Below are 23,203 nucleotides of genomic sequence, written 5' to 3' on the forward strand. Positions count from 1 at the left end.
TGTACCAGGTATTGAATTGATGAGTTTACAAGATTCATACATTTTTGGGGTTAAAAAGGAAAAAACTGTTTAAAGACTGCCAGGATACAGAATATGACATTTTACACCGAGATTGAAGTTATCACTGTCATTATAATTTGTACATAGTAATTATGAAATTCTTGCATGAGATATTGCCAATGCCCTCCTTTCCTAGTTTGACAGTTCACAGAGGTAAAATACTACCATATTGCAATCAGTTTAGCGCCCTCTAGAGGTTGGGAGTGAACCAAGCATAACTTTGCTTTAACATATAGTTTTGATATCAGTCTATTGCCCTCAACAGGGAAGGATGACATTTTACAAGTACTGATTATCTGTGTGTTTTAATGTTATTGTCCGTGTCATTCCTAAACAAGACAGGTAATATTAAGTCTCATCTCACAAACCTGCTTTTTGACATCAACAACAGGAGTTCCTTTAATGAATAGAGTTAGGAGAATTTTAAATTATGCAAAACCAGTTCTTGGTACTATTAAACATGTTTATATACTGCCAGCAGCACAATGTTTTAGTAGTAATTTAATTTTTATTTTATTTTATCGTGTGTTTATTTATTAAAACAAATGACAAAATCAAACCATGTAAATCTGTGATTTTATTTCAAGCACACCTAAATATTACATCACTTGATTACTGTACTGTCTTTTAGCACTCAATTACTTTTTGATAAAGTGGTATATGTTTATATAATGTAGAGTTTTGCCATTAAAAGACTTTTGCAAACATTGTATTTTATATCATGCACAAGCCATTTAGAACAAAAAATATGGAATATATACTCTGGTTGTTCCATATCACGGCAACTCGTGTCTATGTCATGACAAATGCGTGTCTACGTCACTGGTTCTGCTGTGTTCGAAATATGAGTCAAAACATTCAAAATTACCATTACTTTCACCATTTTTCTTTGATATTACTGGAGCTGGTAAAATTATGTTATTCTCCAATATTTTTCTTCATTCAGCCAGAAAATACTTGTGACCTAAGGGTTGTCACTATGAGTCGCTAGGACAAAGGCCCCTTAGGTCACTCATATTTTCCTTGGCTGAACGAAGAAAAATGTTGGGGCATAATATGTAAATAATGTAAATATGAATAAGAACTAATACAAGTATACAAACAAGTGTTACATGTAAATGTTAATGTCACATTTGACATATTTTTTATTGTTTGAATGAGTTGTATATCCAAAGTCATATTTTATAGCAGATCATTTAAAGAATCACCAACTTAATTGACAGGGGACTATTGTTGGGATGATGCCAATTAATAACCTTGTGTCTCAAGTACTACACTACACTTGATTACAACATTTTCTATAAAAATAAAGTTGTGCCAAAAAAATTCCATAAAGGCTATTTTAGTGAACCTAGAACTGAATACATTGCACACCACACTTATCACGCTCAATGTTTCTCTTCTGAATACATATTTAAGATATATAAACTGTTATAGATATTTCATATATAGCAAGCTAGTTTAAAATATTTATATTTCCAAAACTGATTGCATTAATTATCAATTTCAAAACTCATCATAATTTTACACACAACTATCATTTACACATTTTCTGGTCCTTTACAAAGAATGAAATGAAATATTTGTTGAAATGTACAAGTAGATACAATACCCTGACTACCCAGAAAACAAACTGTAAATTTAGGTATATGTCTCACACAGAGAAATCTACTTCATTTACCCTTGATCATTAGAAAAGCTGCCATGAATCATAATGCAAATCTTATATCATATGCAAATGATCTCATTAAAATGCAAGTTGAGCCTGACAAGATACAATTGTGAAAAGCATTCCGAGTAATTATCTCAATTCCTCTTTTTTTAAAAACACACACAGTAGCTATGACTTCTGAGATTATTGTTAGCATTGTGTTCAATATGGTCAATAGTTCAATCTACCAAAACATTTGCAGTGATCAAACTTTGTACACTCGTATACAAATACTGTACAAAGATATAGTGTTGCTGAAATGACATATATTTTATGGTTAATTTTCAAAATTGCAATCAGAAATTGAATAGAAAAATGACTAATATGTACATATTGTTTAGTACTCGCTTGGTACTACAGATATTTGGTACCAATTTTAGTAAAACTGACTGTATTTCCATGACATTGTCAATGTTTCATCAGAATAAAAGTACATGATACTAGCTACTGTCGCTGATTTTTATACAAGAGACTTGAGTTGAAGAAACTATAGTAGTACACCACCACAGATAATGACTGGTAATGATAATACATGAATTATTCTAAAACTGCAACTTTAATAAATATCTTATTCGGTTCTGGCTTTCTTTGTAAATCAGATATTCACTCTGTGAAAAGTGACTGGCTTTCCATTTTGGCTGTTGAATGGGTTTACCCTGTGGTACAATTACATCTTTACCATCAAATTTCAGCTTAGTATCCTTGGATGGATCTGAATACAAATCAAATAGTAACATAATTTAGTATGAATTCAATGTAGTAATAATGTGCATTGTGAATGTACCGTATGTCAAGATAATACAGGAAAGTTGAACTTTGATAATAACTTTGTTTAGCTTCCTGTTATGTATGAAGGAGGCATGTTGATATGTTCACTTCTTGCACATCGTCAGTGCAGCGAAAAGCTTATTATAAACCAGCATCTTCAACAATTTTAAATATCTATGAATTCATCGTCTTTGGTCATTTTTCAGTCCATGTCTGATATTTTGACCTAGGGTAGTGATCATAAATTACATATCAAACATTATGTGTTTAAGTTGAAGTTATCATCAACACAGATTCATTGATCACTAGATCCACTGGAAATAAGTAAGCGCTCATGAAAAAGTACCGCCTTTCGTTTGTTTTTTAACAAACTCTTTGATTTTTATAACATTTTTATATCAAGATTCCTGCTAAGTTGTACCTCTTTGAGGTATACAGAAATTTTATAAATATGATAGTGCTTGGCAGTAATCACAAAATGAAAATTACATCTTTAAATTAAAGTTTTCAGAGTAAGGATATTGAAAGCAATATTGGGCCAAAGTTATGAAAAAAGTCATGAGACTAACCTGGTTCTTGGCTTCCTCTTGCTATGATTGAATCATATCCAGATGGTGCTTTAGTCAAACTACCATTACCTTGTTTGATCTCATGTTCTCGTCCCAAAGCTACTTCATTCAAAAACATTATCCCCACATTTTTACTTGTCCTCCCAACTGTAACAAAGGACCAAAATATACAAACATTATTTACATGTCATGCTTATTGTCAGTTTTGTAATACTCCAATCAAATTAAGCTTGTGGAAAAAAATCAAATTGATCAAAATGACTGAATATTCATTATTTATAATAATAATTAAATAAAAATGTTTTTTTTTATATACTGCTTTCCCACTCTTTACTCAAAGCACTTTACAATTATTACCCCTGGCACGGATCTATAGCATCTTTATACATGTTAAGGCATCTTGACTGCTAAAAATTCACAAATATGATATTGCTGATATTCATTGAAAATGAAGAAACTGCATACTGCCAATTATCTAATGACCCAAGTTGAAATTACTCACCGTAACCAGCTGATTTTCCATTTTCTGATGCAAAGTAAATTCCTCTACCAACACGACCACCGGAATGAGGCATTATACGAAGTCCAGATTTCAAGATGGCAGCCACTACAGCCACATTGGTACCATGCCACAACAATCGTCGGTTCTTAATGCTGTCATGGACTTTGAAGCGCTTGTCCTATGAACCCCCAAAAATAAACAAGAAATAAAAATACCATGCTTTTTCATCAAAAATTAGCTTTTTGGGAAAAATATTGTCTGCACTGCCATAATATGATATCATACAGCTCACCATTTATAATATATAAAAATAAATTTACAATTCAGTTTATGTCGCAGAGATATCCTTAATAAAATGTTTGCAAGATCTTAAAAGAAAATGGAAAATCACAACACAGCTCAATAGAAAATGCTTGTAATTAACAGGAAACGGTTGATATTTTGCACTTTTCAGTTCTGAATATAGTATTATGAGTACGGTATAATTAGAATAATAAAACAATGTATGAAAACTTGTTTTTTGGGGGGTCAAAGTGATAAAATGTCATTTTTATTGGGTGTAACCACATATTGAAGGATACAGGAATACCAATATTTGGTTATTAAATGATATTGCAGTGTATCAGGTGAGGAGGGCACATGTTGATTCACCTCATAGGTGAACCCATAGTTTGCTGTATCACAGGAAATTGCTGTACATCAAGTACTGCTTAGCCTCATAAGAGACAGTAAACTTGATAAGACATGCAATGTTAGCAATTTTGCAAAAAGGTAAAAGTAAGCAATATTAAATCAATTTAAATGAATAAAGTCTTCAAAGTCTCACCTCTCCATCTCTGTCAACTTCCCAAACATCAAGTATCTTTAACCCTGAGCCACCCCAAAAGCCGTAATTACATTTGGTTGCATCCAGATATTTTTGAATGACCTGTAATATTATGATAAGGAAAAATGAAAACATGATAAGTTTTTATTCTCTTGTCCTCATATTGGATGTAATGTCTTTATATGTAAGAAACAAGATCCATTTTGTAATCCTGGAGAATTGTTATAGTTACTGACTTATTGGGGAATTTATGGATTTTCTTTTGTTACCATGAATAGAATTGATAAGCACTATTTATAACCTTTATAGGCTGGTTATGTATAGGCTGTAAGATACGTCATCTCACTTCACCCTCATCAGCCTGTTCTATCTATAGTGAACGGGGTTGACTGATGAGTGACTTACAGACCGATGTGTGAGGGCGCCCGGTCACGGCATACCTTACAGACTGTAACCTGCGTTGTTGTCTTGACTTACACTGAAAACAACAGTAGAGCTCAGTTGATTAAAGTGCATCACACAAACCTTATATTCTTTTTCCCCTTTATCCATATGTGTAAGTCCACATTTCAGTAACTCATAATTCACATCCAGGGGATGAGGAACCTCTTCAGTTTCCTTCTTCTGTAAATTAAAATATCAATATATAAAAAATGAATTCTAAACACTGTAAATTGTACACCAACTTATCATTTACACACTTTATGTCACTGCTTTTCTTCAAGGTAATATGTTATAAAATTGACAATACTTCCTATGTTTAATGATTTTCAAATCAAACTTAAAATCCCCTTTGGTCAACTTGAGATCATTTGGGTAAAATTTAGATTCCTATTTTGATGTTACACGACTGTAATCCTCTTTCTACCAAAAGAGTATTTGTTTGTACACAAATAATTTATACACAAAGCGAGGTCTTTATTTGTTTTTCAATTGGGCATCAAAGAAATGATCATTGTGGAATATCTAACTTGTCTATTATTTGACAACTTCAATTTTGACAAAATTAATCTGAATGAATATAATTTTTTAGGTAACTTTCCATTATCTTTTCTTTAAAGCAGTGAGAACAAAGGCAAATTCTGTTTGATTAAAACTTAAATTCTCTGTAAATGAACTCTTCGTACAGAAATGAAGATTGACATAAAATAAATACAAAATCTTTGATTACTAACCACTGGTTTAGCCTTCTCTGTATCTTTCTGCATACTCTGTGCTAACTCAATGTCACCCAGCACTAATAGCATATCCATCTTTTTACGAACCATCTCCTCATCATTGATGACTGGTGGAACTTTTCTACCAAAGGAGTGTGGTATCAAGGTGTAAAACTTGGATGTAAGAGGTGGCAGATCTTTGGTCCTCTTCTCATTAATAGCTTTCTCAATGTCTTCCAGAGCTTCAAAACCTTTGGCAATTTGTGATTTACTAAGCTTTCCAAGAGGCATCTTTTTCACATCTAATGAACAAAGGAAGGCACAAATATGTGAAGTTTTGTTTGTTTGGTAAAATGGGGCAAATTTTTCTGACTTCCCCACACCCTTTCCGACAAAAATTATGATGAAATGTATGGGAACAGTACTAACTATTCAGATTCGACTTATCTGGTACATCAGCAAGAGATTTTTCCCATTGAAATGTAACATGTGTTCTATCTAAAATCTTGCAAGTCATGCTTTGACATCATCTGGATATGAACCCTGCCTAAAATAACAAAGACCCATGTCATGACATCTATCTATCATATATGCAATGAATATTGTAACTAAAGTATAAAGTATGAAACTGTCTAAATAAACACCATTTCAGTAGCAGTGTATGCATAAGGAAAGGGCTTACAATTTGAGAGGTGTGCAAACTTTGCATATGTCTATCCTTATGTGATGCCAGGTTTATTCAAGATTGCATGTCGACATGGCCTTCGTTACTTACCAAGTTCAAAATTTGCCATTTGTTCTTTAAACATATCATTATCAAAGATCAGTTTAACAAGGTCTTGTGTTGGTTTATCCAGTGTGCATTTTCCTACTTTCTTGACTGGTGCTGGTCCTGAATCCAACTCATCTAGCTGGGCTAACTGTACATTGAATGGGAACCAATGTCAGATGCACATGATAATATATCACAAAAACAAATATCTTATATCGATGTACTGGTAAAACCTCAGAAAGTACAGGTAGTCCATAAAAACCCACAAAGCACAGGTAGTCCATAAATTTGAAGTGAGCAAGAAGCCATTGCTATTGAACAAAGTTTTACAGTAATTTTATTACCTTTGGTAGAACATCAACAGCAAGTAATTTACTGTCAAAGACAATACGATTACAACAAATTGTGTTAAAATACATAAAGAAACTATAAACAAATTCTTCAAATAGAAATACAGCACTTGACGGAATGTAATGACTCAAGATTTATACTGAATCTGGTTTGATTTTATCCCTAATTAATGTACCACAGATAGATATAAATTAAGAAATACCTTCTTCTTTGTTTCTTCCTGATCTTCTTCAGTTTCATCTAGATCCATTTCTATTAATGTGTACTTTCCAGGCACAGGGTTGAATTTGTTCCGTTTATTCCAGTCATTTTTTGTCTTATCTTTAAACTTCTTTTCATACTCCTTTTGTGCACCGTTGATGTCAGGAAAATGTTTGAGGGCATTTTGTCCTGGCTCTCCCTAATATGAACACAAGTTACGATTGGTGAGATGTTAATGTTATATATATAAAGTGTATTATACTAAATGTATGTAGCAATGCTATGCTGTGTACACATGTAACTGTGCCTTGAAACCAATCTAGCAAAAACAATAGTGAAGTTGAGGACAATTTATATGTACAATTTCTTAAACTATTTTTATTTTTTATCTCAGACACATATTGATCACACATAAAATACATAAAATGATTAGAGAGCAACACCTCTCCAGGAAGACATTTTCATAAACTGGGTTCTGGAGAGTCATTTCATGATTTTACTGCACCTACAATTATTTTGATTTCACAGCTGATCTTGTCTCTTTATAGGGTATCTTTGCTGGGGGTCATTGAATCATGGGTATCTTTGCTAGGGGTCATTGAATCATGGGAGTCAGAAGAAATAATATATGCATATGCATGGTTGCAGGGAGGCCCACAGCAAAGATATCATATCAAGGCACAAGGTCAACTGGATGTTTCTCTGCATGAATCAGAAATTAGTGACTTTTTCATGAATATGTAAATTGCATCATTATTATGCAAATTATATGATAGTATGCTCATTTATATTCATATTTTGTGTATGGCACAAAGATCCTAAATAAATGATAAATACAACTGCTATTGAGTACACCAGCAGAAATTCATGGCAAATGTCTGTCAGAAATGTTGGGCAACTTATAGTATAAGTACTTTTGGTTGGTGTATTGTATTACTATGAGGGCAGCTGTCCATCCAACAAACTTGTTTGAAACATATTTATTATATACATAGATGGCTTACTTTGTACTCTTGGTTGAAAATGGAAACTCTGGGTTTATAGGTGGATTGAGCAGTTAGCTCATAGGCCTCTTATAACATCAGTGTGGGTTTGAACCCAACTAGCACTGGCTTAGTTTGATTCAAAATAAAATAGGTCTGGATGTAAGAGAGCGTTTGCTCATTTCACTTTAGTTTCCTCTCGCTATTACACCAGGTCACTGCTCAGCTGTGATCATTCAACAAATTTCTGAATTTATTTTGACTTATAAAGATTATTGATATTACTATTACAAATATATTTTATAAATTCATAACATTACTTACCACTCTACCCCACCTTGTCCATACATAGTATGCACTGCCATATTGTAAGAGTTGAATGACATAGTACTTATTGTTGTTATGCCCAATATTGGTTTGGTTTAACATACAATCAAAGTCATCATAAACCTGCAGGTAGAGGTACAAAGTACATGAATATATCATTGAATCATCATATCCAAACACTCAAAAAAGTCAAAGGAAAGAAATCATGTGTCATGGAACAAAGTAAACAAGATGTTGCCATGTGGCAAGACAAAAGTATGTGTAAAGTGTATATATAATACATACATGAAATAAAATTGAGGAAAGAAAGGTAACATGTAGCTTTCATACATATTGTTTATTGCATATATTGCAAACAATAGCAACTATTCTGACTACCATTTTGGGTCACATATATATATATATATATATATATATATATATATATATATATATATATATATATATATATATATATATATATATATATATATATATATAAATATAAATATATATATATATATATATATATATATATATATATATATATATATATATATATATATATATATATAATGAGTATAGAGTATGCCTTTTATATTACCAGGAGTCCACTAGGGAGGGTAATATCTCACTACACTATCCCTGATGTCAAGAATTTCAATAGTCTATTTTACAGCAATTTCTATTATTGTAATAAATCATTATCCTACCTGTGCACAACTCTTTAGACGACAATGTTCATCCACTTTGATAGCTCTTTTCTTGCCTTTATCAACAGTTTTTAATGCTGCAATGGCTGTTTTTACATCTGAAGGTCCAGCTTCACTGTCCACCTTCGCCTTCTTACCACCAGCTGCCTTCTTTGTTGCTGCTGCTTTACGCTTTGGTGGCATGTTTCTAAATTTCTCGTATTTGTACCTGAAGTAGGATAATTTCAAATATGTTAAAAATAGATAAATTTCACCTCCAGTTATGCAGACAGACTTGTTAGCACCTCCACGATGCACGATTGGGAACGAAATAGACTGTCAGGAAAATAACCTCGTTTGTATAGCGTCTAGTTACTAAGGCAACACAATTTAAACTCGACCTGAGCAAAGGACTCGTGTATTGTATTGTAAGAAACGACAGCGTAATTTGCATATGAAAACAACCACTGTTGGTTCACGTAAGGTCGAATTTAAAACCCCTCGATGCGATGCTTCACCTTACACTACTCCGAATTAAAAATTACTTTACTAGTTATCGAGCTAATGAGAAATTACCCTAGTATTCATTCTCGAAATTTGGTAATGCCACAAGAATGCTTCGTATGCAATAATTTTCAATAATTAGGTATACGGTTATAGTTACGGTATATACAGACATACATGCAATATATGTGGCACGGTCTTGCCCGTCTCTAGTTAAAGTACATGCGCATGTTGCCCCACCCACTTTTCGTTTTTTGTTCTTTCTGCCATAAATTCGCCTTTGAGGACTCCCGAAATAATGAACTTGACACAAGTCATACATGAGGATGACTGCCGCCAACACACAAGTGTAAAACACTGAAATGAATCTGACTTCGCCGTTTCTGTCATGTTTCTGTTGCGATGACAAAACTGGGAACTTCAGTGGAAGCTCCACCACCATTTGCTTTGTAAAATACATTTCGTGCCACAACTTAATCAAACACCAATGGAATATGTACCTATTTGAAGCAATGAAGATTCGGGGTGCTACGCCGTTCGTACCAATACGATCTGTTAGCTGAGTCAGCAGCGAAACCCCAAATTTATACCGTCCTATTTACTATAAATATCACCAACGATAGACATGTCGGGGCAAGTCGCACTCTTATCGACCAATGCACCAATCAGAACCAATAGAAATGTGTGTACATATGACGTCAGTGTAAAAGCGCCCTCCACGAAAGACAAGTTAGGACAAGTCTGTCTGACACAATTTTCATGTCAACAACTGAAATGTACTATAAAGCATAAAGTAAGCAGACACATATCATTATTTAAAGGGCCATAGAGTTGGCATAAATGTGTATGTTATTTTATTTTTACAATCCACATGTACGTGACATTCGGCTACAATACAACTCTTTCTATTAAAATTAGTCTTTACAAATGTAACAAATCATTGACAGAAAGCAACAAACTAATTTCAGATAATGCTACCTATGGTATACATACGTACCTGTTTGTGGTATTATGCACTGCAATATAACATGATGTAAAAAAAATGTGCAGAATCAAATACAACTCTTTGCTGTGCAGTGTATTACATGTAATATTAGGCTTGTATTTGAACATTCAGATGTAGCCAATACCATAACGCTTCTACAATTTCATTTTATAGAACACATTTTTATCTTGAGAATGAGGGTTGAGCAATTAAAACTCAATCATATGTTCAACATCATAAATCGTTGTGCTCCTGAGTACTTAAATTGCAATACAGAAATGGTCCGTAATCGGCACAGTTCATAGAACAAGAGCGAGTGAACTGGAATGTGTAGTTCCAAGAGTCGGTGGTATGGGTAAGACGTCATTCGCCTACACAGGCATTGGTCTTTGGAATAGTCTCCCACTCTCAGTGAAACAATCTCATACAAAAAATAGTTTTAAAAACCATGTCAAATCTTTTCTATGGAACAAACTAGAGGTTAAAGAACAAAATATTTTGTAACATATTAGTCCTTCCTCTTTTTAATTGTGGGTGTAGTCAGTGTGTATTTTATAACTTTATTTGGTGCTGTCATGTTTTCTGTAATACATTTATTTTTAATTTTTTTTTGTTGTTGTTGTTGTAACGTTGTTGCCATGGCGTTTTGAATACCCCTATGAGGACCACATTGGAAATAAGTAGTTTTAAAAATACTTTTATGTGTTATCCTCGGTGATATTTATCCTTGTATTTTAATATGCACTTGTATACATTTTTACCCAAAATAAATTCAATTCAAATGGCAAGTTCAGTCACAAAACAAGTCAATATATACCCAGTGGCGAATCTAATGAACACGAAAGCTACCCCTAGCTGCAACATAATACACAACTAGCCATTCATACCCCAATACTAACTGATTGAATATCTTGTTTGAGAAATAGTGAACATGGCACGTACATCATGTGGCAACGCGGATGGGGGAAGGTACGGGACGGAGGGGTATTCATTGCATCATTCCCGTCATCTCCCCTTAACGTTATGTTTTTCTCGATGTATGAAATGCAATTGTTGAACATGACCATAAATGTATCTAAAATTAGTGAACGTATCCTCAAATAAATTGAATCAACTTGCGCAGTATCAAGTCTTCGTTCAGTGTGTTGAAGGTCCCGTGGCGTTGGCGTAACCGCGCCCCCAAACAATCGTTTATTTTGTTCTCCTGTTTTTGCGGCTTCGAGTTCCGAAGTTGTGGACCACAGTATGCCTGTAGTATATTTTTTTTTAATTCTATCCAAAACAACTTTAACCCTCTTTGTCAGGCCAACGTCAGTAATTCTGTCTTTTTCTAACACTATCGTAAAATATACATATCTACGACTATCCTGGGAACCTGAAGTAGAATTCAGGGTGATATGATGTGCATTTAGTAGTGAAGTCGAGAAGCGTATTCCATAATACTCTGTTATGATCATGGAGGGATACTAAATTACATGTAAAATCCTAGATAGCTCAAGACGACGACGTGGACACTGTCGTACTAAAATCGGACACATTTGTGCAACGCGTCACATTCACTTATCCCATCTGCCAATGTGGATGATAATGTTGAGGAATACAAACAAAATGCTGAATTTCAGTTTTGGAATCTGAATTTGGAAAGACCCGATACACACACTTGTCTTTACTTGATAAGCTCATACTGTTGGTTTCTAACTATTTTTTCATCCATATCGTCAAACTATATCTACCTTGGCTTTCTGTACTCCAATTACCATGGTTCAAATTAATGAATGGATAGATAGATGCCTATGACGAATTAGGCAAACACCAAAACAGAATTTCAAGCACTCATATCGAGATAAAAGATTAAACTCAATGAAGATCCCGGCAACACTGACAACTGTCAATAAACGCCCACGACCAGAAGTTCGTTTAACCTTTCTATCACAAATACCTTTGTAAATGAGCATTGGCTGCGTGTCACTTTCCCCTAAAATGAGCACAACAGATACAGAGTGTTCTTATGCAGTACACTGTGAGGCATGCTCATCTAATTGTTTTCTCTGACAGCACTACAGTTACTAGTGAATATATACAAACCAAGAGATAAAGATGGAGGTTCCTTCATTCACTCGTGACATCACAAATGCATTTCCCCAGAATTCATTAACAAAATTAATAAACCCCTTTGTATTTCCTTTTTTGATGATCAAACATAGTGTTAGTCCCCGAGAAGAAACTTTCGAAACGATCGAGATACAAAGATGTAACACTTCTAATATTTTCAATAACTCATTTAAATTACGCGCAATATTACAAATGCGATATTTTCCATGAAATACATTTTAAAGTTTACTTTGACAAATTTATTCATTATTTATTTTTCATGTCTCAAAATATTTTGACTAGGTTTGACGACACACCTGATATCATGGGGATAAGTGTGTTGACGTCACAAGAAGCGTTTTACGTGTAATACATGGTGTATTTGATCAGTGACACGCCGTACGGTCGAAAACATTTGTACAAGTACCATACGAGTGCAATCTTTGGCAACAAGCGCGTCTCCAACGACCAACTATTCGAAATACTACTACTTCAGTTATTGAAATAGCAAAGGTGACAACGAATTGCCCTCATCTCATAAATATGCATTAGCTTCGATCTCTTAGAAACCAAATCTGCATATCCATGCGTACGATACTACGCATATGCACACACTATATCCACTACACAGTGTATGGTAAAACTTGGAAGTAATGTTATAGCTGTTGACAATTGTGAAACCGTGTACGTTACTCCTACACCTGGAATGATACAGTTGGAAATTAAGAGAAAACCGTTGATTTATGGCAGATTCGCCTAGAGAAGATGATCAGTTAATAGGAATGCCATAGCTAAATTGTGTGTTTTAAGTTGTGTATGTCGCGTGCAACAGAATGACAACCAGAGAGGTAAGTCAAGCTCCGTAACAGTTACTGTCGATACACGTTTTATGTGTGGTGCCGTTGGACATTTCAATGAACGAAGGAATGAAACGAACAGTTTGTAAGTCGTTAAACACTAATGGACACGACAGTTGCTGGATCGTATGTTTGTGTGAAATGTGGCAATACAATAGTTAAAACAGAGGTATATATGGGGATGTGTGACAACGGTCAGGGAATTATGTAAAGGGTCAGCCGCTGGTTAAAGCTTAAACTTTGACACTAGGATTCTCAACTGAAACTCCACCGCTTTTCTAATCTATATAACTAAAACCCAACGCCGTCAGCAAGGTATAGTGGTTTGCAGACAATGCTTACGTGAGTGGACTTGAATCGCCGATACACAGCTATTGAAATAATCCTGTCATTACGGCTCTGTGGTAAAATTATCGCCGCTGGACTGTTTAGGCTTTGCTATGCAAACATGAATCCCAAACAATGCGGATATTTTCTTTCGCGACTCTAAATGACCGTCAGTGTAATGCGTGTATATTTTAAAGTTGGCGTGACAATTCATTTAAGTTTTGGATTCTTCACGATATCTTATTTTGTATGTCTATTTTCTAATTTATCAATATCGATAAACTGTACGCAAATGGAACTTGAACAGGTAGCTAGCTCTAACCATTGTGACTGAAGTCTAAAATGACGTTGTGGCTCCTGTTGATAGCTGTTCAGATTTCTATAATTATCTGAAGCGAAGACCTGCTGTAATACACATACATACATTGACTCTGACATTGTTCTCGCCTTCAGTGGACAGGTGTCTTAGATAATCGTTTTAAATTGATTTTCAGCAAGCGAACGTAACACAATTACGTCACGGACAACTAATCCTATAGGTAGTCAACATGTGAAACACGTCAAGTGGTCTTCACGACATCGAGTGTTAGTTTTGGCTCCATCATCTGTAAACTGTATCCACTGTGCTGCACGAATCATGTGAAACAAAATGATGTTAAATATTAATTTATTAGGAACATGTTTACTAACAAAGTTGGGCCATGTAAATATTTATTTAATTATATTTTATTGAAATCAATCTACAAATAAATAATATATGCAACCGACGAATCATCAAATAATTCATCGTAAGATATATCCTATTTCGGTGTGTCATTTAAATCCTCCACCAAAGTGGTGGGTCTATGTTTTAGACTTATTTGAATTTTTTCCGAATCGTGGTCATCCAAAACCACTTTGCATGTTTTAGTTCGACCGTGAAATGCATCTACAGTCTTGTATAATCACGTGAGGAAATATCATTGTTTATCGCACATCGTCATTACACACAATCATTGAGACTACCTACCTGTCGATAGAACTGTCTCCTACATCACACTCCAAGCACAGTACTCGATGTGGTAATTAGTGACCACAAACTCACTGATCTACTGAACCTCTCAGTGACTATCTGAACTAAAAATAACAGTTTTAATAAGCTCGTACGTTCATGTTTCAAAACATGTTCATATACTTCGTAAATGATGCGCTCATTCTTTTCTGTACATAATACACACAGACACGACTAATATTCGACCAAATAAATTGCATCCCTAGTACAATATGCTCACAGAATGCACAAACTGTCCTAGTACTGTATAGTTGTCATTCATCTCCTGTTTCATCCAAAAATGGTTCAAATTATACAACAAATCATCAATATTTAATTTCTGCAAATTCTGTGTACGTTCTATGTGAGACATTCTCCAAGCCTTGTTGTCTTCGTTATGCACCATGACTGGAATTTAGTAGTATGTCTACTGTATATTACCGTAATGAGAAAACGGTACCCATTTATACACGTCCAATTCTAGCGTAAAACAGTCACGTGTGGAGTGAGGCTCGAGTACATATACATTTAAAACAAGATTAATTGTTTTATACTGTACGAGTTCTGAATGGCTTATTTCCCATGTACTTTTATTTCTATCGAAATACATAGCTTCTTAAAAGGCACTGAATAGCAAAGAATAATTCTAAATGACGAAATTGATATCAAAGTATTGCACTGGAGTGCTACTTCACCACATACCATGTTGAAACGGTAAGGTCGTTACCTTAGCAACCGAACGCTATAATTGAATTTCGCAGATATTTATGTCCATCGGTACCGCGGTGTCCTTTATACATACGGTATACCGTGCATTAATCAAACGCCGTGTTTATAGTCATGTTTTGCATGATCATCAGGTACATATGACAGTTAGTTCCAGTAGTGTTCAACAAACAACATGGCATACAACTGTTTTTTTCTAATAAAGAAAAATACTTGGGTGCAATATGCTGCGATAAAACGAAAGTGCGAATCTCGAATTTTCAGTCAGACAACACGATCTGTCTGCCGTCGTATTTACAGACATACACGCACAATCATTGTTTTGCAGAGTTCACACAATGCAATTATCTTGGGTTGATAGCAAATCAACATATGTAGACAAGGTGTCCCCTCAGTAAGTAGCAGTAAGAGGAAGATCGTCATTTTTCATCCCCCGTTAATCCTTAAAGGCTACCAGACTGACTGGCAACGTTGTCCTTTGATACCAAATGGCCTGTGCATTAGGACAGTCCATATATCACACAAAGTGACATTGCAGGGTTTTTTTACGACTGGTAATACAGGATGATTAGAGATCTGTGTATCGCCTAGGTTTTGATATCAAACAATTTGAATACTATTTCGCAACAGACAACGACTTGGAAGTTGTCCACCTCCATCTCAGTAATGTCTGGTATTTTTAATCCATTACGAACTAAGCATCAGTAATATTGTAATTTTGACTGATCACAAAGCGTCAACAGACAGAATTGATGCAAGGTCAGCAACAAATAAAGGCCAGGTCTGATACAGCCTGGACAAAAATACAAGTGTACATGGTATACACTTGTGTTGGAATTCAGAAAAGAAAATGCAGCAATCATGCATTGGAGTGTTACAGTGATATTTAGCAATACTTTTCTAGTCTTTGTTGCACCCTTACTTATTTACAGCGAAATATGTGAAAAGTAATGGCTATGGCACTGATCCATATATACTAGGTTAGGTTAATGAATACTTGCTGACAACACACAGGAAGCACCTGTTCCATTCCTACCTATATAGGACGTCGGTAGAGATGTCCTGCCATACACCATTCTAATGAGTTTATGGTGATTTACAGCCTTTAAAACTATTGTTATGAACAGGTACCATGGCAACAATGACATCATTTATGCATTTAATGGAGAATGTTAGTTATAACACTATAACACATTTTATTAAAAAATACTTGTCACATCCGTTTTGAATGTTGACAGTATACATTGTTTATTGAAAAATAGAAAAAAGCCACATGAATATTTTTCAATTTTTTTTACTGTAATTAAAGGCCAGGGATTCTGTCCTAGGTCTTTGCATTAGTGTACGGATTAGATACAGCTTGTAGGGTCATTCTTTTGTTCTGGACCATCTTTTTTTCTATAGCTGTGCCAGACAACAGTTTTTCTCACCAAATATTTATTCTAAATAGTAACCAAGTTTCTTCATCACGATCTTGTTAGGATAATTCACCAGATGTAAGCGCTCAGTTATTGCCAACCTGAGTAGCTCAGGTATCCATGGAAATACTGCATTAGGAAAGATCAGGGAGAGATGACATTTTGTCGACAAATGTGTGGGTCCATACTCTGCAGTGAAGTCAGAATAAGAAAATAACTAGAAAACAGTCAGTGATTAGTAATCTATAAATATTTACAAATCGTGGTTACACAATCAGCTAGCAGGAAATGAACAACAACACTGTGTTAATAATATGTACTAGGAGAGTTTGTAAAACAATCCAGGCCAGACCTGTGATAAAAAGATCAATAACATCTTTAATTCCTGAAAAACAACAACATAATTTTGATGGCAGATACAATATTTTATTTATGTTAATAACAAAACTTTACAAATTAATTGATAAATTAACTTACAATTGAAAGATTGTACATTAGGTTTGTGTGTATGCCCATAGCTTAGAGACTTGCTGTAGGCTTTCTAAGCTAGCGATCTAACATTAGATTAGGAAGCCAAAAGACGTGTTTCTAGGCTAGTATGCCCCTCTCTCTACAAATCAGACACAACAAGCATAAATAATAAGTTACTTACAACTATACTCAAGGACATCAAGAAGAAGAAAAACTAGTGTAATGAATACATTTATTGGCACACTAAAAATGGTGAATTTACAAGAACCTATGTGAATTTTTACCTTTCCTTTCTACTTGCACATAAATCTGAAAACACAAACCACATGCACAACACGCCCATCAAAAATGCTGAATAATTCCTCTTGGCAAAGTATGTGATCTTCGAATTAATTACATCAATAAACGGCAAATCCTCTCACTGCCACTGAATAGGTTACTAGAAGTTAGTAACAACACTTTATAAGAACTGTGTGTAGAAAGTATTTGGTTGTTTATGACAACAATAACCTTTTATTACTCTTTGTCCTTTGCAGTCCTGTTCACCTTTCATTCATCTATTGTCAACAACTAGAACATAGTTACCCAAGTTTACCTCTGGGAAAGCTGGATGTTTGAAGTCCTGTAATGCTAAACAACAAGTGTCAAATTCTTCAATTTAATCTTCAGCTTAATATCAGTAACACATTTTCAATTTCAATACATGTCCTACATTTCTTTAATACTTAGACTCTGCAAAGGAAATCTATACATTGATCTGTTTCATAATTCATAGCTGTTGTATTTATTATTCATTGGCAAAAACACACAAGGGAAATTACATTATAGCTATGAAAACTCAATAATGTCCTTGGTGAATGTATTTATATACATTGTCGTTGAATAGAAAATTAAGAACCATATTGAGTAATATTATGCTAATACACCAGATATTGAAATCTTAGTCTTACTTTATATAATACAGTGTCTGTATTCTGAACTCATCATATATCAACTAGTGTGAAAAAAAAGTTGATCATGCTGAACTATAGAAATAAAAACATTAATTTATCACAATAAATGTGACAAGTTATATTCTGTGTTTTCAGTTTATGCTAATAGTGTTCAATAATTGAACAGCTTGTTGTAAGCTCTCCTGATCTCGCTTAGAATTTTTTTTACTCCCTTAGCAACAGAGGGGAAAAATCTGGTAACATTCATAGTTTTCTATATGTTCACTACACTATTATGAGGAAAAGAGTAGGAGATATTTTACCTACTTAGTTCTTTTTTCATAAAATACTGGTAAGGAATCGCAGGAAAATGAAAGAACGCTGTTAAATTTTACCTACTCACTGCCTTTAACAGAAATAGTGACTGATGTGAACTAAGGTGACATATCCTTTTTACACCTATTTCAGCTGGAAATAAAGAATTAATGCACCCCATTAGTTTGTCCAGCGATGATGGAATGGCGCCTTAGATTGGATTACATGCACAGAATTTCAAAAGAAGCAAGCCTTAAAAAAAGACCGATATTTAAATCATTGGATGAACATAAAACCATAAAACTGCTTGATGTACCACTTTGCTGGTCCTTGCTATGATCTTTTCACTGAAGAACAAATAAAAACAGTATATTGCATTTGGGGGAAAAAGCCTTGGTGAACAAGCAATTGATTATATACCTAGTTGTGAAGTGCTGAAAAGGTGAATTCAAAATTAGCAAAGTGAAATTGTGTAAAGGATATAAGTGAAATCTCATTAAATGTTCCATATTGTTGAAAAGGGTGGCTTATAAATTGATGTTCTGCATGAGATATATTACTTTAATCCTGCTGTAAATTTATTAAATACCTTTTTAAAAGTATAGATACAATGAAATTCTCATGACATAAATATTTCCAATTTATTAGTAATAAAATTCCCTTGTCAGGGTAAAAATTCATTCTTGTAGAAAGCAATGTGTCTGTTTTTATGTCACAAAACCTTATATAAAAAGTCATGTGTACAACTAACACGTGAAGGTTGCTTAGCAACCCACAGCATCAGTCATTATGGATACTAGCTTTCCATATCAATCATCATCTTCACAATATTCATCATCTGCCTCACAGAACAGATAATGCATAGATGACATATCTAATGGATGGAATAAATTGAAACAGCAGATCAATGTCTGCAGGGTATTCAACAGACAGAGTTATATTACATCAATGTATGATGCAATCTTGTTTGGAACAGATACTGAACTGATAATTATATCAACTCTATCTAACTCAATATGGTGACTATAAACTTGCCTAATAAAAGTACTGCTTTTCTGTCTTTCAGAGTGTACCCGTGCACCATTATGCTGCCCAACCCAATGACTTTGAACTACAGCACCGTCCCAGTATAATATCACATTTACCTCCCCTGAGTGCTACACAGGTAGGTTGATTATGTGAACTACAGCATTGTCCCTGTATAATTTTACATTTACCTCCCCTGAGTGCTACACAGGTAGGTTGATTATTTGAACTACAGCACTGTCCTGGTATAATTTTACATTTACCTCCCCTGAGTGCTACACAGGTAGGTTGATTATTTGAACTACAGCACCGTCCTGGTATAATATCACATTTACCTCCCCTGAGTGCTACATACTGTAGTTAGGTTGACTATTTGAACTACAGCACCGTCCCTGTATAATTTTACATTTACCTCCCCGGAGTGCTACACAGGTAGGTTGATTACATGACAATAGTCTATTCCAACTTGAGGTATTCAAATTGAAAATGGAAAGCTAATAAATAGCACTGGTATATTTATTGATTGATAAATTGAATTCATGGCCAAGGAAGGCTTTTGGCAAGGTTTTTGTGCTATATTATTGGCAATTTAATCACTTGTTGCTATACCGCTGACACTTAAAATGAAATTGAGTTAAGACATGCATGAAGAAATAATGTCCTGTTATTTATAATTTAAGTTATACCACTGTAAATGCAAATAAAATTGCAATTATTTCTGCTCATGAATAATTGAACAGTCAATATATAAACATTGTAAGTGGTATTTCATGGGGAGTATTTTATTGGATTTTACATTCTGAACAAATATTGTACTATTTATTTTTCAAATGAAGGAAAACTGATCTAACAGTTATTCATTACATATAACAGGTCGTCAACATAGTAGTTCCTGAGCACGTTTTCAAATTGGATATTTTAAGACTTCTAAGTAAACAGCCCACTTACAGTCATTACCTGTCCTACAAAGCATAGAAGACAATACTTCTCAGTCAAAATCAATGAAACAGTTATCAAGAGTGAATAGGCATCATCCAGCCTCCATTATTTAATATTGTCTGTTGCTCATTCTCTGATGGTTATTTTATATTTGTTTTCTTTTATTATCATGTTGTTTGGCATAAAGAACTCCCAGTGGGAAGTTTATACCCATGAATTACACTTAAATGACCACTTTTGCATAGTTATTCTATGGTAAAATTCCCAAGTTTCCTGTTGCTGTCACAGAGAGGAAGAGTTTAAAGTCTGTTTATGACTATTCATTAAGTTGACTCAGCAATTATTCATTGGCTGAGTGACAAGTATGAAAACTTACCTGTATGGCTACAAAAAATAAACAACAAAAACAAGTAATTCAGCATTGGGATCTCATCATCTCACACCAAGCCACTTATTATGAAGAATCAAAATACAGAAACAGATTTGTTACAATTTCCCAGGTACAGTTGTCTTTACAACTGTTGGTACTGCAAACCCAATGGCAATGTTTTCGATGAGTTTAGAAAAGAAGATCATGATATCTGGCAACCTTGTTACAGTACAATAAAAGCCCCAAGGACTAAGTTGTACATGTCTAGCATACAAAAATACCTATAATGGAGGTTTTTTATTACACCAACATGACCAAGCTGGCAGGCACTACTGTTATAAAAACAAAGTTCTTTGAGATTGTAGCAGTCTTACTTTTAAGTATGGACAAAGGGTTGGATGTTGAGCATGTTTACCCCGAAGGTGTTTTAGTCATGTCAGTGTCTAGAAGCAGCTCTTCACAACTATGTATCAAAGGTGATACATCGCAGAACAGTCCTAACATGCTCTAGTAATTCATCCCACAATTTATCTCCCAACAAGATAGATAGCTAAGGCACATGTACATTGAAATCAACCTTGCGTGGATAGCTCCGGGAGTCTCTTATAGAACTGATGCCTGTATAATAGTCTATTGTTAGAAATTATAGCATCACGACAATATCTTGCATTGTTTGAAATCTCATTCAGACATGTGTTCAATTCACTTTGGTCCTTGTCACAATAGCATCTGAGGTCCAATAACAAATACTGTATAGAAGGATAAAAGAATACATGTTGTGAGAATAGGTTCTATAAATTACTCACAACTTTTCTTACCTATTGGTGCCTGTTACCAAGAGAAAACATCAACTATGTACCTGGAACTAGAATTTATTTATTATAGGTTGTAATTTGATGTTCATGTTGTCAAAAGACAAATATGGCCTGTGACTAACAACAAAGCAACACCCTGATAAAACATATATACAAAGTCGTCTTCTCAGACAAACACCTCAAGGCCAGTCACAGGTGGGAAACACAATATGTTTCTACTCCCCGAGGTTTGAAATTCAATCATACAAATTGTTATTATCACAACAAAACACACTTATTCATATAAAGGTGCTGAACTTATTTGTTCACCATTGTGTTTTATACATCCCTTTGATTTCTGAGGACAGGATGTCAAGTGAGTCTTGAAAGAATGTACATCTAGTGGAAAAGTTAATAAAGCATTAATACTTGACAATCTAACCATATATATAAATTGCTTTACATTTTTGTTTACTTTTCCAAAAATACAATCCACATTACCTGTCAAGAGATACGAATACACATACATTTGTAAATTTCACTATTTAAATAACTAATGATCCAAGGAAAACTGATCTACTATGGCAACATTTCTTTTGCTTTTGAAAATATGCACTTATTTTAGCATGCCGTACATGATACGGAATTTGAATTCTAAAGATGTTACATCATATCACAGTTGTTCTTGACTGTAGGATTAGCAATTAAAAGAATGGCATTGAAACTGGAAACTATTTTCTCAGTAAATATAAATGCTTACCCTTAATAGATCTCATCACTTTCTTAGCCATGTTTAGACCTCCATGAGATACGATATCATAGATTACATCATCTGTATGCCTCATGGCAACTGACCAACTGTGTGTTACAATCCACATAACCTGTCAATAGATAGGAATACACATACATAAATTTGTAAATTTCACTATTTAAATAACTAATGCTCCAAGGAAAATTTCATCCTATGTGGACTTCCAAACATGAGAGCAGAGTAAAACTTATTAGTATGCAGAACTCAATAAACCAATTATTGAGAGTAGTATATTGGGAGAAAATGCAATTAATGATGTACATAATACCATAAGAGCATTTTAAACAACTGCTGTGGTTCCACCAAAAGTTAATTAACTTTGATGGCCATTATCAAATATACTCTGCCATGCAGTACCTTATTAGGACAATAACAGTCCAAATTTCAACAAAAGAATGGATTAGGTGAAATCATGATAATTATAATATGAAATATTCATTGTGAAATACAATATTGTATAATTCCATCCCCTGAGGATAATACATTCATTAGCATTGTGTAGCTTACAATTGGTATCCTTGAATGATTATGTTATTGTTACTGTTAGTATGTTTATAATGTGTAAATTAAACATCAAATTAATTAGATAGCAGTATTTCCTTATGGCTCAAGTGTGTTTGAAAGTCTGATTTGATAATTTTACAAGTTCAAGCTTTTGGCTGCTGGTTTGTTGACTTATGATGGCTTGTTTCATAGGTAACTATACACA

General features: G+C 34.1%; 2 protein-coding genes across 4 annotated transcripts in view; one reads left to right on the forward strand and one right to left on the reverse strand.

The window, feature by feature from the left end:
- Positions 1 to 636: 636 nt before the first annotated feature.
- On the reverse strand, positions 637 to 10,047 carry LOC144453698 (protein mono-ADP-ribosyltransferase PARP3-like). The gene is made up of 11 exons (XM_078145034.1): positions 9,903 to 10,047; positions 8,920 to 9,127; positions 8,225 to 8,350; positions 6,919 to 7,116; positions 6,369 to 6,513; positions 5,612 to 5,895; positions 4,962 to 5,060; positions 4,437 to 4,538; positions 3,611 to 3,788; positions 3,109 to 3,255; positions 637 to 2,483 (listed from the first exon to the last, which is right to left on the reverse strand). The coding sequence occupies exons 2-11, from the start codon at positions 9,100 to 9,102 to the stop codon at positions 2,314 to 2,316; spliced, it is 1,632 nt and encodes a 543-aa protein (XP_078001160.1). The 5' UTR covers positions 9,103 to 9,127; positions 9,903 to 10,047; the 3' UTR covers positions 637 to 2,313.
- A 3,061-nt stretch (positions 10,048 to 13,108) lies between these two features.
- The window catches only part of LOC144442152 (dynein axonemal heavy chain 3-like), a 97,047-nt gene continuing 86,952 nt past the window's right edge, over positions 13,109 to 23,203 (forward strand). For all 3 annotated transcript variants that reach the window (XM_078131422.1, XM_078131428.1, XM_078131436.1), the window contains exons 1-2: positions 13,109 to 13,326; positions 19,621 to 19,719. In XM_078131422.1, the coding sequence (XP_077987548.1) occupies positions 13,312 to 13,326; positions 19,621 to 19,719 (114 nt within the window). In that variant the 5' untranslated portion in view covers positions 13,109 to 13,311. The remainder of the gene's footprint in view (positions 13,327 to 19,620; positions 19,720 to 23,203) is intronic.

This window comes from Glandiceps talaboti, chromosome 1, assembly GCF_964340395.1.
Source record: "Glandiceps talaboti chromosome 1, keGlaTala1.1, whole genome shotgun sequence".
Lineage (NCBI taxonomy): Eukaryota > Metazoa > Hemichordata > Enteropneusta > Spengelidae > Glandiceps > Glandiceps talaboti.

Excerpts from the sequence above, each read along its gene's own strand:
- LOC144453698 (XM_078145034.1), bottom strand. The coding sequence starts at position 9,102 with ATGCCACCAAAGCGTAAAGCAGCAGCAACAAAGAAGGCAGCTGGTGGT. Across the intron at positions 3,789-4,436 it reads AAGTTGACAGAGATGGAGAG|GACAAGCGCTTCAAAGTCCA; the intron begins GTGAGACTTTGA and ends GGGGGTTCATAG. Across the intron at positions 3,256-3,610 it reads TGGAAAATCAGCTGGTTACG|TTGGGAGGACAAGTAAAAAT; the intron begins GTGAGTAATTTC and ends CCTTTGTTACAG.